At 38.3% G+C, this 18,493-nt stretch overlaps 1 protein-coding gene across 6 annotated transcripts in view; it reads right to left on the minus strand.

Moving 5' to 3' along the window:
* Positions 1-18,493, minus strand: part of slc2a15a (solute carrier family 2 member 15a) — an 83,134-nt gene that overhangs the window by 1,182 nt on the left and 63,459 nt on the right. For all 6 annotated transcript variants that reach the window (XM_084376607.1, XM_084376605.1, XM_084376606.1 and 3 more), the window contains 5 exons: positions 17,003-17,190; positions 11,747-11,857; positions 8,327-8,428; positions 8,103-8,178; positions 2,775-2,902 (listed from right to left, as the gene is read on the minus strand). In XM_084376607.1, coding sequence (XP_084232733.1) covers positions 2,775-2,902; positions 8,103-8,178; positions 8,327-8,428; positions 11,747-11,857; positions 17,003-17,190 — 605 coding nt within the window. The remainder of the gene's footprint in view (positions 1-2,774; positions 2,903-8,102; positions 8,179-8,326; positions 8,429-11,746; positions 11,858-17,002; positions 17,191-18,493) is intronic.

The raw sequence follows: 18,493 nt of genomic DNA on the forward strand, positions 1-18,493 counted from the left end.
GAGAGGGGATAGAAAAAAATTGATTGAGACTGAGGGTCTGAGAATTCAATAACACCATGTTTGCTTTCTAGAACTCACATTACACTGCAAATTGTCATGACACAAGTGATATGAATTGTCAATCCAAAGAGGAACTTTTGAAAAAAAGAACAAAACAAAGGGGAATCAAAACAGTGACCAAAGCTGAAAGAAAAGGGTTAAGAATGTATGCTGTCACAGATTAATAGACAAACACATGGTCAGAGATGATCAACATCCAGGTTGTAATCATGACTGGGAAACTTTTCTGAAAGCTCAATTTATCCAACTTCATGATACAGAAAGGACTGAAAAAAGTACACAACACACACTACCTCGGCCTGAAAAAAGTACACAACACACACTACCTCGGCCTGAAAAAAGTACACAACACACATCACCTCGGCCTGAAAAAAGTACACAACACACATCACATCTGCCTGAAAAAAGTACACAACACACATCACCTCGGCCTGAAAAAAGTACACAACACACATCACCTCAGCCTAAAAAAGTACACAACACAAGCCAAGGACCATTGTTCAAGTTCAGTTAACTCCAACTGAATAGATACAGTATAGTGCTATATTACCAGTGCACCGTATTTTAACCCTCACTTGACCCTATTGGATTGTCCTGTGATGTGAGCATCTAGTATGATGTAAAGATAGCATTTTTACCTTGTAAGTAAGCATGCTCTGATTGATCAGCCAATTGTCTGAACTGGACTGTATTTATTTCACTTACAAACCTGACAGTACAGGAAACTCTCCAGAGGAAACAGAATTAAACTTTTAGCCTGTGAAATAAATATTTTTAAAACAGCTCTGATGGAGTCCAGGATTTATCTGGATGACAACTGATTTACTCCAAACATTTTCACTGTATTAACCTGGACTGTGTATGTGGCTGTTTGGATGTGTCGAAGAACACACAACATTCATTAACTAGATCCTAAATCCTGTCAGCGGGTCAGGGGAATTGAATAATCAATGAAGTTAAGCTGCTGTACCTTGTGTGTAAATGGGCACACTGTCTCTTTTAACTGTTTTTAATATCTCCATTTCTAAAATGCTCCCTGAGGAGAGAGGAGAGAGGAGGCTTGCTGAAGGAGCTATGACCGAGGATGCACAGGTGCATACTTTGCAGTAGTTTTCTTGGAACCTGTGACAAACAAGGAGGTGTGACAAACAAGTGAAATGTACAAACTGCGGTGGGAGAAGGAATGTATTCCTTTGAATTCATTAGTTGTATTAGTTATTTAAGACCATATGCGCAGTCAAACTTTCTACCCTTCACTGTTTGTACAGTTCCTTTTAGCAACATTTTTTAAAAAGACATTTAACTTTGGTATCACGTATGTCATATAATGCCATGTTATGAATTTAATTAAAAGTAAATATATAAATTGTCATTAACACTGTTATTATCTGAAAGAGATCATAAAATACAGCCATAACAAAACAATGGACAGATGATGCAGCTGTGCGTTAGAAGCACTGACTCCTCTCTTCTTGTGCCTCTTCCTTGCCTCCTCTGCTTGCATCTTATATGGGAAGGGACTGAGACACAAGGGGAGGAGGGGAGGAAAAGAGTCTAGGATGTACAAACTGAGAAATGAGAAGAATACAACCTCTTTGTGCCTTACTTTGCACACAGATTATGTGTCCTTTAACTAGAAAAGGGAGCTTGGTACCACTGTAAAAGTACTTGCGCCATGCACTCTAGTTAATGTACTATAGATTGTTTAAAAGTCCAATTTGTAAGATAGTTGATTATTAAGTCTCATTCCCAACTTGTTAAATTCTGTCACTTTGGGTTGGTCGGTTGGGCTGCCAACAAATCCAAAGCTGCAGTACTTGACGAGTTGGGAATGAGCCTCAATAATCAACTATCTTACAAATTGGACCTTCACATAGGGCCCCATTTAAGGACCTCTCCACACAGCACTGGAGCTCATGGTCTGACCATGTGGGGGACAGGAAGACAGTCCTGTGGGTTCACTTGTAACTTTTTTCAAAGTGAGGGAAGAAACATAACATGTCACAAGTTCTGCTTTGAGTTCCACTGTTCTGTTTGCTTCGGGGACAAGTTCCTGATATTAACTTTGCTGATCAGGACTGGACGCCACACCATGAGAACAGTTAAGAGAGACACATCCAAGACAACCAATACAAAAGAGAAAGAGGGGCACCTTGTGGCCTAATTGGTTAAGATGTATTCCATAATGTCCTTGGTTGGATCTGTGTTGCATGTCTATGTCTCAATAAAAAGAAGGGAAGAAGGAAAACACAAATAGGGCAAACACACTTACTGGAACTTTTCAACCTTTCTGATGTCTCCTAGTTTTGTAACATGTCAGAATCAAATTTTGAGCTGATACTTCTTGCAGCACACTTTCTATTGCAGTTTTGTGACTGCAAAAACAATGAAGAGTGGAACTTTGGAAGCAACAAGAATGAGACTGTTAGATCTGTCACAGGCATAAAAAAATGAGACAGGTTTTAAACTGCTCATTTGAAATATCATTTGATCTTTCAAGCTGCTCTGTGATGATTAAGTTAAATGGAACATTGCAGTCACTGTTGGGAGCTTTCTAAAACTGAGAACAAGAATGTGGATTGGAATCAAACCAAGTCAGTGATCAGATTTATCAGTTCTGATCACATTGAGTTTTGATTGCAAGCCTGAGTATCACTGGTATTAACATTTAGACAGAGAAATAACAGCATAGGGTAACACTGAGTAGCTTTCACCTGTAAGAAGGGGAAGACAAAGCCCACAGTGAAGTTGGACAGCCAGTTGAGTGATCCTCCTACAATGTAGGCTGCTGGACGGTGGGACTGTTTAAACAGCTCTGCTGTGATCAGGAAAGGAACCCCAGCTGAAAAAGGATTATAGCAAAAGATATTAAAAAATAATATAAATCACACACTTTCAGTTAATTTAAAGGGCCCTGCTAGCAATTTGGTAATGCACTTCTTCTTGGTTGAGCTGTTTGTGAGAGACAAAGAACAGTCAAAATCTGTTCAGCAGAGGCGTAGATATCCTGACCTTTAGTAACTTGTGCGGATGAAATGTCAAGAACTCTTGATCCTGAATTTGCCATAACTCAACTTTATAGCTTTCAAACTCAGCACATCCCATTTTAAATGCAGACGTTCTGTAGTCTACAATCACAAATTGGGATAAACCTGATGACATCATGATGAAAACATCATGTACAAATTATTACAAATTTCAGTTGCAACTTTAAGCAATTGCTTAATAAATGGTTTACAATGCATTTCATTGTTTGTTAACAGTCAAACAACTATTGACCAAAGTTTAATTAACTATAATTTTAACCATTTATTAATGATGGTGATGATATAGTGTTACTACAGGGTTTTTCTTTTATTGGATTACCTGACTGTTTTAAGATGCAGAGTAGTATTCATGGTGAGTAAACTGATGTTAATGTGTAAAACCAGTGAAGTGCCCCATTAATTATCTTGAGCCCTTTTCACACAGAGATTCCGCATTGTTGCCGCGCCTTTGTTTGCTCATACTGAACCAAGCAATGCTGGCACAATGCTGCTCCAGTGTGTCATTTCATACAGAATGCCTGCGTTGCGGAACCAAAAGAGGAGTGATTCATAATGCTGAGATCTGTGTTGTTTTCTTTTAAACATGTTTCCCCTGGTGTCCACCTGTAAATCTAAACGACCGTTTATAATCATATGGATGCTGTTACACTGTGTTGTGATTGAGATCCTGACCCACCATACATCGTGGAAAGAGACAAAGTTAAGTTTTTTTGCTCTAAATTACATCACATAATCAGCATCAGTAAATAGGACTCTGTCTGGCTCTCACTTGTGAGGAGGGATGCTGTTTTCTGGGGGAAAGTTCACTGAAGTCTCAGTCGGGAGAGCTGACTGTCGCAGTGATTTTTTTTCTATGCAACTTGCCAGGGACAGTAACTACAACAACACAATAGTGCAAGGCGATAAAGACGTGGTGAGTTAAAGTTTTTTGCTCTAAATCGCTCCACGCAATCACTGCCATTCAACAGCGGGAGCCGCCTGGCACATCAGAAATGTGATGAAGAGTCGGTAGAACAGACAGAATGACAGCCACTTTTCCACGTATAAATGCAGTATTTAAGCTCCTCATACTGTATACTGTAAGATGCTGAAGACACGACCAGCTACCACATTACTGATGTTTGGTCTTGCAATGTTGCTTTGTGGGTTGAAGTGTGGGACATTTCTCTTTTATTTGATGAGTGAAGGATCTGTTTAGTTGTCAGATGTGAACATCATCAGGCTGTCACATTCCTGTCCCGTGCTGCTGGCATTTCCATTCACACAGACGCTGTCTCGCCTCAGTTGCGGCTCCATTACAACCTCCACTGGAAGATCAGAGGTGGAATGAAACTGTCCCCCCTTCCACCTCAGTAACTTTCACACAGACGGCGAGGCAGAATATCAGCGCAAGATTCCCACCTTGAAAAGGCAGTGTGAAGGGGGCCTTAAATACACCCAGTTTAAAAAAGTTTAATTTTTTATGTATGTATAAATAAAATAACTAGCTCTACATAAGTATAATAATTCCACTATACAGACCTGGTTTCTGCTGTTACATTACATAGAATTTTGATATTAACTAGAGAAGGCAAGTTTTGATAAACTTTTGGTTGTGAAAAGCTGAAGCTAAATACACATTGCTGGCTTTAAAACTTTGAATAATGCCCAAATTTTGAAATGGTGCCTTTGAAATGTTCGCTTCTGGAAAGTATGAAGAGTCATAATAATCCTTATATCTGTATTTCTGTAAAATTTGATGCCTTTTCATTCTGATCTTTTCTGTTTTACTGCTAATTATACTGTGTGGCCTGCCCTCTTCCAGGTCACCATGGTGGACAGGAGGTCGTGTGGCTCGGGCACCACTTGGTGATACCTCGTCCTGCTCAGTCATCTCCTGGACCCACATACTTTACATATGTTATAATTTGTATCAGATATTCTGTCTATGAAATTTGTAAACTGTGATTTTGTTGTTCTGTTCTGTACATGTGACAATTATTGTATGTCTGTCCATCCTGGAGGAGAGGGATCCCTCCTCTGTGGCTCTTCCTGAGGTTTCTTCCACCTTTTTTTCCTGTTAAAAGCTTTTTTTTTCTCAATATGGCAAGTTTTTCCACACTCAAATCAAGGGTCTGAGGACAGAGGATGTCGTTCACTGTACAGATTGTAAAGCCCACTGAGGCAATGTGATTGTGAGTTTGTGAAATAAAATTGATTTTGATTTGAATAGTGGGGTGAGAATGAAAGCTTCAAAATATGCTTCAAGCTGTGAGCCAAACTGCAATACTGGTTTAAAATTGTGTCGAGAAGCAGCTGATGGAGCATGAAGAGATAAGAGATGAGTCAAATACTATGGGACTGAAAAGGTAAAACAATCTCATAATGTATCAAAAATTGGGAACATTTAAAGAATGAACGAAAAGATAATAGTTGAATATAATTAAAATGATGGAAAAGTGGTACAAGAAATAATACTTTCAAAATATCCTGTGTGTGTGTGTGTGTGTGCTCATGTGTGCGTGCTTAGGGCCTGTATCCACGTAGCAATTTTTTCTGAGTGCTAATATCTTTTTTAAATTTTTTCCTATAAGGAGCGAGTTCTGTGGCACTGTTGCTCTTTTTCTTTTTCCTGGCCGAGGCGATAATATTCACTGTATTTTTGTCTCTTACGGACCATGTCATGCACCCACATCCTCCTCGCTCTGATGTCACAATGTCAAATACAAAACAAACTGATAGTAAACGGCAAAGGGGCAGTGTTGATTATACAGCAGCTGTTGTCAAATTTTCTATTATATTGAGACCATCTCTTCACCCAGGTACATATGTCATATGTACGGGGAATGTCCCCACCTGACAGATGATGTGGATAATTATTTAAGACACACCAGGTGTATTGGCACACATAGACAGGTGTGCATGATCACTGATTTTTTGATCTCTCTCTAATAAATTTAACTATTATCTGGTCATTCATTCTTCAAGCCAGAAGTTCCATTTAAATTTTAATGTTCCCCATTTTTGATACATTTTGGGATTTATTCAACTTTCAGTCCTATTCGGAGTATTTGACTCATTCCCACTGTAACATCTCTTCATTCTCCATCAGCCGTTTCTCCACACAAATTCAAGCTGGCATTGCGGTTTGGCTCCCAGCTTGTAGTTTCTTTTGAATCCTTCTTTCTCACCCTATTGTTATGACTCTTTATAATCAGCGGCGACTTCAATTATGTTAAAGCCATGAGGCAATTTCCTCGATCCACATGATGGTAAAAGAAGGGTTTTTATTTTTTAGAGCTAAAGCAGCACGTTTTGTTTTCACAAATCTTCTCATAAAAAGAACGAAAAAAGCAGATGAGTCTTCTATTAAGATACAGTGCATTCAGAAAGTATTCAGACCGCTTCACTTTTTTCACATTTTGTTATGTTGCAGCCTTATGCTAAAAATCATTAAATTATTTTTTTTCCTCATCAATCTACACTCAATACACTAGCTAGCAAAAACAAAAGAAAGATCACTTAACTGTATGTGATTCATTCAGCCAGTAACAATTGTAAATATTTCAGTGACCATTAACAGATTTGACAAACTATTTGGTAATTAGAAGATTGATAGTTTGAGATACTCTCAGAGTTTCAATAACTTTTGCAAGTCTTTCTTCAGATTAGAGGCCCCTCAAAAAAAAGTTTAAGGTATGGCCTTTAGAGGGAGCCATTTAATAACAAAAAGCAACCTGAACCTATACAGACTAATCAAGTCAGTAGTACTGCATATCACAAGTTGTGGGACAAAGATCAGACAGAAAGTGCAAGATATTTTGTGGTAGTTAGAAAATACTTATGTCACCCTTTCTCAGTTGCAAGTTACAAACACATATTTCCTCACTTTACTATTGTGATATCTCTCCATTCAGATAGTCAGATCTCTAAATTTATAGGGACCCAGTACTGATATTTCTGCCTCCAAAACAATACAATAGACAATAATTGGAATAACTGACATTTTAAAAATCAGTTTTATGGTAACTTTGGAACATGCAAAGACACACACATGTACAAGGTTTATTTATCATTCTCAAACAACTCAAATAACTGTTTCCTTATTTTAGATTCAAGGGACATGTCTGAAAAAAAGATGTGCAGGGTACATAAAAAGTGATATAGACATTTAATGAAAACTACCTATAATAATAATAATAATAATAATAATAATAATAATAATTCAATTCAACTTCAGTGAGTGGATTCTCACAGACATACAGGGCCGGATCTACTAAAGGTTTGCGTGTATTAAAACGTGTGCAAAGTCCTTGCACACGCAAAAAAAAAAAATGTACAAACTGATTTACTAACAGTACACAAAAAGGGTTGCGTCTGCATTCAGTTAGTACGTTTGCAGCAATGAATATGCAACATGGGGCGTTTACACGCAATTGTGCGTGTTGTGGGTGGAGAAAATGTAAATATATTAATTTAGCACACGCAAAGTGATTTATCAAACCTGAAAGCAATTTTGCTCATAGAAACTGCGTCTATATTTACCACGTCTCAAAGGGAGGTGCAAACGGTTTGTATGCGTAAAACAAACAAACAATGCTGCAGCTCATTGAAATGTTTATTCGCTTCCTCTACCAACACTTCTAATTCCAAAGGGTCCAATTTCATTTTGCGCTTTCGCTCTCTCAAACTCGCCATGCTGAAAACCATGAAACACGCTAAACCCTCATTTAAATAGGCGTGTCTCCAACACGTTTGCACCTGTTGTCATTAACGCAATCATTCTTTGTAAATTGCCCGCAAACCGCGGTTCAACCCCACACGCAAATTTCTAGATTTCGCACGCAGATTAGTACAAGCAATTTGGGATCTTAGTAGATCCGGCCCACAGTGTATCAAGTTTTAGAGAGCAGCAGGATGTTAGGTCTACATCATCATAAGGGGTGAATGAGAAGAGGTTTTTTTTATATAATTTGGCTGAACCTGCCCTTTAACATATGGTATAGAGTAACTTGCCTGGACCAATACAGAATCCAGCGATGATCCCGACCACACAGCAGACACTAATATAGCGCATGAATAATAAGTGAGCCTGCGGGGAGAAGAAAACAGCATAATGCAAAGAAGTCAGTCACTCTGCTCTTTGTCTCTTTTACCTTACAACCACATCTCCTGTACTGGAAAGGTTTGGGTTACAATACTTTAAGGGAAGACACACACACACACACACATACACACACCTGTAAAATTAGGGATAATGTGATTCCAGCACTGCAGATGCCCATCATCGCAAAACCCCCGATCATGAGAGGCCTCCTGCCCAGCTTCTCTATGGTGAAACACTACAAGAGGAGACAGAGACCTTATGTCAGACACTGTTTAAAGAATATTGAGGTTTATGTTCTATGCAAGAACATAAACCTCAGTGAGCTGTAATGTTGCTAAAGGAATAACTGGACATTTGTGAAGCACATGTATTTGCTTTCTCTCTGAGAGTGAAAAAAGACGAATGATTGATCTCTTGTCCTTTGAGTACAAAGCTAGAGTGGTTAGCCTCTAAAAGCTAGCCTGAGGTTTTTTATGCGATCATCACAGCAATATGCAATATGCAAATCAAAAGGTTTCTAAAAGGTTATTTTGATTAATTACTTCATATGTTCGGTTTCTATCTTTCTTATATCCTTTATTGTGAGGTCTTTTATGATATCAGCACCATCAAGTCAATTCGTGATCACCTCTCTGACATGGCCACTCTAGTATCATCCAGGACTTCTTCTGAAACCAAGCCTTGGTGGACTTTTAGGTATGGTTGGGATCATTGTCCTGTTGGAAGGTCCAATGACGCCCAAGCTTCAGCTTCCTCACAGACGGCTTGACATTTTCTCCCAGGATTTCCTGATACTTGATTGAATCCATCGTGCCCTCCACACGCTGCAGGTTTCCAGTGCCAGAGGAAGCGAAGCAGCCCCAGAGCATCACTGAGCCACCGCCATGCTTCACTGTAGGCAGCGTATTCTTTTCAGCATATGCTTCATTCTTCCTCCTCCAGACATGTCGCTGATCCATAGGCTCGAAAAGTTCCAGAATCCCAAAACCTCTTTGGCTTATTTATATAGTTTTGAGCAAATTGGAACAGACTTTTCTTGTGCTTTTGGGTCAGTAGTGGTGTACATCTTGGAGTTCGGGCATGGAGCCCTTCAGCGTTTAGTATGCGCCTTACTGTGGAAACTGAAACCTTAGTGCCTGCTGCCACCAAGTCTTGCTGCAGGTCTTTTGCAGTCAGTCGAGGGTTTTTGACCACCTGCCTCCTCAGGACTCTGGTGGCAGCCGTTGATAGCTTCCTCTTTCTGACACGTCCAGGTACTGTAGCCACTGTTCCTTTAACTTTAAACTTGCGAACTATGCTTCCAACTGTATCTCTAGGAACATTCAGTGGCTTTGCTATCTTTTTGTATCCTTTTCCTTGTTTGTGCAAGGCAATGATCTCAAGCACACCTGATGCAACTAATGAAGCCCTTGATTGGTTGCATCAGGTGTGCTTGAGACCACACCTGATTTGCAAATGTGTGCTCTTATGAGGAATTCTATTCAGGGGGTTGAATATTTTTGAGACTGCAGTAGTCATTGAAAGTAGGATTGTTGTATTTGGATAAAATCCTTGTAATATTAGTTTTTTTTAACTATTCAAACTGTTCTTGTGTAATTTGTTTATTGCAAACACCTGAAAAATTTAAAATTTTGCCCAGGGGCGTTGCTAGGCCTGCAGCTTTACAGGGGCACAGCCCCCCCAACCCACACACAAAAAAAGAGTAAAAAGTGCTCTCACAGTCTCACAATAAGGGAGTTTTCCTGTTTGATTGTGTTCACTCGTGGTAATACCACCATGAATGTACATTGTCACAGGAGCTGTCAACTACTCCTAGACGCGTCAGTCATAGCACAGGGGTACGGATATTATTCTGTGATCATAAACTGTCTGTGATGAAAAATAGACTCATTCATGAAATTTCATCTGGAATTTTACAGGGGGGCACAGCGCATGTTTACCGGGGCACATGCCCCGGTAAAAAGTGTCTGGCAACGCCCCTGATTTTGCCAATAAACCTAAAATGCAATGGGGGTTGAATAATTTTGATTGCAACTGTATGTAGGGGACCTAACACAGGAATATATAAATAAGCTAAATTCTTTCAGAAACACTTTGATGGTTTACTTGAAAGGCTCTTTGACTGAAATTGTCAGAACTATCTACTTGAACATGTGTTTCAGAACATGTAATCATTATGATATTATGAAACTCTTATCATGTGTTATTTTAAATGTGCTTCACTGTTTTCAAGAAAGAAAGATAAGAACATGTTTATTTGTTATGTTACTTGTGACTCTGTTATTTGATTAATTCATCTTATAAGCACTTAGTGCTGACATTGGTTCTTAGATATGTTGCACATATTGACGACAGAATGAATGAGATTTCAATTTGCATATAATTCAAATATTATTTCATCGAATCAATCAAATTACTCTTTAAATAGAGGCCAGTTCTCTTTCCACACAAAGGAATTAATTAGCAATCAGTCAAAGAGCTCCAAGGATACTCTTTCTTCCAAAACACGCCCCTAGACTTAAAACTGTAAAACTTTACAACACATGCTCTTACAGCCTCTTATGATTGACCTTGTCTGAGCTTGGAATCATTATCCTGAATATGTGAGACCAGCTGCTTCACTGAACCTACTGTACAGCAGTTATCATCTGGCTGCACCGTGGCTCCAGAGGATCGACAAGTGTGCTCGCTATGCTCGGCACTTTCCGAGAAGTTTACCTCATCATCAGCCCATCCATCACCACAGCAGATAAGAGTAGGCAATAACCATCCTCATGCATTCTGTCTGAGAGTTGATGCAGTGCAATTGTATATATGTACATATGCATGTATGTTTAGTTGTCCTTATTCATCATCCCTGTCCCCTTAGTAGTTGAAGAAATATCTTGAATTAAGTCGTATTCGTTTTTTCCTTTTTGACAGAGACGGAGGTTAATGTAATCAGAATTTACAACTTTCAGATATAAGACTGATTCATTTGAAGTGATTAATTTTCCTCCTTATTAATTAATCAAGTGATTAATTAATCAATGGAGCTGTTGCCCCTTTTGATCAGTGCTTAATAATATTTCATATATGTGGTGAGAATGCTGCATTATAAATATACAAACAGGTGATTTAATTGTGGGAGTGGAAATAAGGCTTAGTTCTATAATATCAGATATTCATAATGCACATCCGTGTGTTTTATGGATCTTTACTAATCAAGAAATAAATTCAGCACATTGCTCCCACTATAGCTGTCATTTTGAGTTGTTTGTTTGTGTATGCAGTAAAAATAGATGAAGTGTATTCATTGTGAGCGTTAGAAGTATTACAGTAGTAGGTGTATCTTTTAGAGCCAAGAGAGTTGTTTCCCTATGCTTCCAGACTTTAATCTAAGCAAAGCTAACTGTGCCCTAAGAGCAGCTCTGTAACACACAGACATGAGATTGCTACAAATCGTCTCATCTTATTTCAAATCACTCAATTCTAAATGATGTTTTAGACGAAACTCCAACAAAAAATTACACCAGGTACAGTATAATTGCACCTTTCCACTTTGCAAGTTTACCCCAATGAGTCCAGCGATGATCTCTATGATTCCTGTTCCTGCTGTGGTATACTGGATCTCTGGTGCTGGGATACCAGCATTCTCAAAGATGTCATTGGTGTAGAACCAGATCTGTGGTGGAAAAATAAGCGCAGTTATCAGTGAGGTGAAATTCATTTTCACAGTCTTGCTTGCTTAACTCTTTGATGCACAAGCTCTGCATACCCCTTCCAATGGGCAACATGGGTCAAAAATGGCCTGCATTCGTTACTCATTTAATTTAAAACATGGTTAAGTGCTACATCTTTTGAAATCAAATTATGTCATAATGTAATATTCCAGGTATTCCTCTTGTTTTTGATTACCTCATATTATTTTTTTAATTAATCATTTCCTTCTTTATGAACAAATGTAGTTTTGTATTGCTATATCATGTTTACATGCAGGGGTAAAATATGAACTGTGACTAAGTATGATTTTAAAAAATCTCCACAAAAAATAATTTTGTTGAAATAATTATTGTAGCAGTTATTTGGACCAAACAATACTACATTTAATATTTAAAAATATGTTTATTTGTCGCCTCGTAACACATAACATTTGAGTTTTAATTGACCTAGCTAATGTTAGCTAGAATACAATATGCCAACAGCTAGCTTGCTAATATGGACAAATTTATTTTTCTCACTATGGACGTCAAGGTCAAGGAAACCTTAACCTACTGTAATGTCCAAATATTATGTACAGTTATCTTTAACAACATATCAAACATTTTCTGAGGTAGAACAAGTGTAAAACTAGAGAAGGCAAATTCTGAAGAACTTGCAGTTATGAATGCTGGCTGTTGAAAAGCTGATGCCAAATGCGCACTGCTGGCTGTAATATATTTGAATTATATACATATATATATATATATATATATATATATACATACATATATATACATATATATACATACATATATATATACATACATATATATATATATATATATATATACATATATATATATATACATATATATATACATATATATATATATATATATATATATAAATTAATAAGGTTCATTGAAAAGAAAAAATGCATTGCTGAAAACTTTGAATAATGCCAAGAATATGTGAAGAATGTGGAAAATTGTGTTGAAAATGCTGAGACCAAATTGAATTGGTCGTTTTGATTTATTTGAGGTCACATCTGAAGGAATATGAAGCATCCTAATAGTGGGGTGAGAGTGAAAGATTCAAAACTGCAATGCTGGTATGAATTTATGTCGAGAATTAGCTGATGGAGTGTGAAGAGTTGTTACAGTGAAAATGAGTCTGATACTTTGAATGGGACTGAAAAGTAAAGTAAATCTCAATGTATCAAAGATTGGGAACATTTAAATATTTACATGGAGATTCTGACATTAATAAAAAAAAAGATAATAGTTGAATATGGTTAAAATGTTGGAAAATATACTATGTTACTGTGTGTGTGTGTGTGTGTGTAGGCATGTGTGCACGCTTATGTGTGCATGTTCAACAGTGTTGTGACTGTGTGTGTCAAACTGAACTCACTGGCAAATCTGTCTGAATATATGAATAATGCCAAGAATATATGAAAAATGTGTCATATTTAGTTAAAAAAGCTAATGCCAAAATTAATTGGTTGCTTCAAAACATTTGAAGTATGAAGAGTGAGGAAGTTAGTTAGTATTGAAGTTCTGAAGAATAGGAAGCATCCTAACACTGGGGTGAGAATGAGGGATTCAAAATATACTATAAGCTGTGACCCAAACTGTAATGCTAGCTTAAATTGTATCAAGAAACAGCTGATGGAGTATGAAGAGATGTTACAGTGAGAATGAGTCAAATACACTGAATGGGACCCAAAAGAATAAATCTCATAATGCATCAAAGATTGGCAACATTTAAATATTTAAATGGTGTTTGCAGTTTGAAGAATGACCAAAAGGATAATGGCTAAATATAGTTAAAATGTTGGAAATATACTAATTCTGTGTGTGTCTGTGTGGGTATTTGGGTGCACGCTTACACGCACATTTTTGGTTATGTGTGTGTATGTGTGTGGTCATGTGTGCAAGCTTACAAGTGCATGTGGCAAGAAGCTTGTGGATGGCTATCAAAAGCACCTAATTGAGGTGAAAATGGCCAAGATACATTTAACCAAATATTAGAATCACTGTATGTATATTTTTGACCCAGCAGATTTGGTCACATTTTCAGAAGACCTATAATAAATTAACTACTGAACACATGAATGTTTTTTGTGACAAAGTAGTATGTGTTCCACTCATTCCAGCACAGAAAACTGAGAGTTGTGGAAATCATCGGAACTGAAAACTGCCATGATAAACATCTTCCTTACAAGTGTATGTAAACTTTTGACTATGACTGTACTGACAAGTAACCTGTTATCCCTTTGGCTGAAAAGAAAATGATAAACATTTCTCTGTGTAATGTGACATATGCTTTCAAAAGACGAAACAAAAAATCTGTATGAGGAGGCAGACTTTTATGACTTGCCAACTGCACAGCTGGTACAATGTTAATACACAGAGACAGCAGACATCTGCTCACATTCAATTCACTGTGAGGTTTTAAGGGGAGCAGGACCAGACAGGAGGTGTATTGACTGCAGACAGCAGACGTTGAGAGGCACACACAAACACACACACAGAATCGTGTTTCCATCACTTCAGAGGATTTCACTTTGTCTTATATTTATTTCCTGGAGACCTACCCTATATTATCATCCCCAGTCTCTCAAGTATTGCTTTTATTCACAATCATCATACCATCATCACGGACACAACGATCAACTTCATTCTCATCCTCATCATTGATAACATTGGTTGATTATTTTTACCACCAACATATCACCTTAACCCTCCTCATCCTTAGTGCTGCTGTCAGTATGTGCATGTATCAGGACTGTGCCACTGTGTTAAGGTAGAGCTAATTAACCACTTAAAATACAGCCTGGAGAAGGGTGTGCTAATGAGTTCAGCTCCAGTGCTTACAGTGTGCACTTTCTGGCCTGGGCACCCCAGTAATCATCAAATAATTAATTAATCTCCAGGGCAATATTCAGAGGGTGACTAACTGGTTTTAACTAGTTTCAAGGGAGATTGTATTAAATGCTGAACTGAAATAAAAAAAAAACAGCATAACGGCTAGCTGTATTTTTAAGGTATGTGAAGACACATTTGTGTTTCTGTGGCTGGAGTCAAAGACAGAGTAAAAGTCATATCTCAGATTTCTTTTTAATTTTATTATTATTATTATTATTATTATTATTATTATTATTATTATTATTATCCTTATCATTATTAATATCATCATCTAATTGGGAAATAAAGACTGCTTTGGTCAACAAAAATGTACATGCAAAACATGCAACTCAAAAACTTTAACCTTTGCTCACAAATTCCACAGTGACAAACCACAAACTAGAAGGGCTGGCACAGCAACATTTCCACCTTTCACCACCAACTCCCAAGTCCCATAAAGCTATGTCCTCAACCCCTTCCTCTACACCAGCGGTACTCAATTAAAATTCAAAGAGGTCTAACTTGCATTATGATTCAGTGCCATATTTAGTATATTGAAGTAACCTACTAGTTGTAATAACTTCTGTTCGTAGACAACAACTGACTGTTAGTTAAATAAAGTACAATTCTATCATATTTCAACAATATTGTCAGTTTTCACATTGAACATTGAAGAGGGATTATAAATAGGTTCTGAAAAAAAAAATACTGTCCACATGCTTATTTGTTGTACTTTCCCTTTAAGAAGTGAGCACTAGCCGGTGTATGTACAAAAACGAAAGAGGAGAAAGAAAAAACGAAAAGTGTGCTTCTGTTGAACTGAGGACTTGGAGAAACTGAAGATGGACATGTTTTTGGCTGTTCATTTTAGGGGTGCAAAAGATGCACTGACTAGCCCATCTCCAATCACCACTTATTTTACATACTTTACTCCACCCTTCTTATTGACAATGATTCTGTGATGATTATCAATACTCTATCTCGTATATCAGCCAGTAGAGCAGGTTGAGAGTTTCAGATACTTTGGAGCCACACTGGACAATAAAGTCACTTCTCACCCACATACCACTGACATCTGCAGATGCTTCCATACACAAATTCAAAACACTCTCTGCTGCCCCCCACCCTCTGCTACTGCTTTACAAATGCATATTTCAATCCATAATACTCTACTGCTCCCCTTGTTTTCTCACCGCGCTGTCTGTCTCCACTGCACACACTGCTTCCAAAATCATTGGTCTCCCAACCCCCGATTATTCTGATCTCAATTACAGTGTGATCACTTGCAAAGCTTTCACTATAGCACATGACCCCAGGTACCCCTTCAACTAATTTTCACTCTACTTCCAGATGATAGAAGATAACTCCAGGTCACTTAGATGGAAAAATGCACGTTTTAGTCAAGGGTTGTCCCCTCTGCCAGAGCTAGATAATTATGTGTTTTGAAAAAATGTATATGTTGTTGTGAGTGAATGTATTTATGTTCTGGAGGCATGCTGCACTCATCCACAGAGTATGCATAATGATATATATATAGTTTGGTTGAATAGATACAGATACAGATAATGGTGTATTCCTTCATCCCTACCATCCCCACACTAAAATCTATCGATCTATGAAATAAAAGAGACCAAAGGGATTTGACTCAGGACTTGAGATTTCATAGCCAAGACTTGAGACTTGCAAAACAATGACTTTGTCTCACTTCTGGCATAAAAATGATTTGAGTTGAGGAGCTGAGTGAGGATGGCAGTACCATGGTTATTTTTAATATCAGATGAGACACAACTGAGACACATTGTTTGTCACATAGTTCTCAAAATGCTTTCACTTTTCTGGCATCTGTTTGGTAGGCTGTAAATAAAATTACTTGCCAAAAGGGTAGTAAGCTGAGTCTGAATTGACATTGTTCAGTCAAATATTTTTATGGACCAAATGCTTTGTTAGTTGTGACTAATGAGGTCACTTGTAGTGACAAACCAACGGATAGTTACCCAACTCTGCAGTTATCCTCAGCTATTCAGAGCCTTTAAGCCCCTTTTTGCTCTTTTTTTTCATACACCGCACATTTTCTAATTTTGCATATTTCATTTAAGGGAAACAGCCAAGGAAGAAACTGCGGTGAAAACTTTGGACTTGTTACTAAATACTAATTTGAAAAAAGACCACCAAACCTCCACTCCTTCTGTGTATACATCACTTTATTTCCAAGTCCTCACCGCATCGATGCCAGACAGCTGCATGCCGATGTTGATGACCACCACACTGAGCACCTGCAGGCGGACTGAGTCATCCAGCAACAGTTTCCATACTGACAGTGTCTCCACTGACGACAGAGAGCGCTGCTCCTCCTGCATCTCTTCAATCTCAGCCTGGATGTTACACTTGGCTCTATACCACTTCAGAGCTGAGAGTCAGGATAGGGAGCAGCATGGTTATAGCACATCATGGAAACATACAACAGCACATCTGAAACACAGGTCATTACAGCTTTGTCCCTACTTGTGGTTTGCAATGCCAAAGTATCGTGAGGTCAGTTTGTCGGTCTGTCCACCAGGCATCAGGACCTTTAATTTAGGGGTTTGCCGCAAGGGTTAATTCTTGGTGTAATCTAATTTTCTGTTTACCTAACTAGGCAGCTGGATTTGTGAGATCACGTGATCACCATCTCGCAAATCCATCTTGCCAGGCTTCAAGGTGTGTCACGCAGGGGGTGAACCAATCAGTGTCCTTTGAGAAACTACTAGCCGTGACTGCAGCTACGGGTGTGATTTAGGTGTGACAACCAGTGAGAGAATCTACTGTTTGTTTGAAGAGGTTATCATAGATTCTGATATCGCATCAGTTATATCAGATCTGTAGAGTATATTTCATTGATTGAAGAGCAAAGAACAACACTGAAGGCTGTTCTCCATGGAAAAGCTGTTTTCATTCTTAAGAAAATAAAAATGGTCAGACAGCCCAATAGATGTGCTAGGTATCCTTATACTTGGAAACATGGAGCACATTACAAGAGAAAACATTGAAAGAAAGATACAAATAGTTTGGAGGATAGGAATTGAAAAGCTTGGAGAATGACTTTATGGAAGATATAGATAGAAAAACAGCAGTAATAAATTTGTTGGTAATACCTTAGTTTATCAACACCAATTAGCCATAACTTTAAAACCACTGACATGTGAAGCTAATAATTTTGATCATCTTGCTGCAATACAATGTTCTGCTGTAAAACCTTCCTGTCCTGGCATTCATGTGAATGCAACTAGACACACACCACCCACCCATACATTTTTCCAGACAAGGTACAGCCCCCCCATTAGCAACAGTTCTCCCTAATGGCAGTGACCCCCACAGTAGGACAGTGGGTCTTGCCACACAGCAAGAACAGCTCGCGAATGGCCCAAAGAACTTGAAAAAGAGGACCAGGCCTCCAAATCTGAATGGGCATCCGTGGGACGTCCTGGAACAATTTCTCATCCATGGGACAAGCCAAGTTAGAGCCAAGTATAATCCAACCATGGATCAGACTTGGCTTTGACCCATTGAGACATAAACACAGGACTTCTGGGGGTGTCCTGTGGTGTCTGCCACCACTGGACACTCCCAGCAGATCCTTTGAGTCCTTGGGGTTGCAACGTGGGGCCTCCATGGGTTGGACTTGTTCTAGGATGTCAAGATCTGCTTGATTGGATGGAAATCTGGAGAATCTG

Source organism: Pagrus pagrus (genome assembly GCF_965226575.1).
Source record: "Pagrus pagrus genome assembly, chromosome: 15".
In the NCBI taxonomy this organism is placed as follows: domain Eukaryota; kingdom Metazoa; phylum Chordata; class Actinopteri; order Spariformes; family Sparidae; genus Pagrus; species Pagrus pagrus.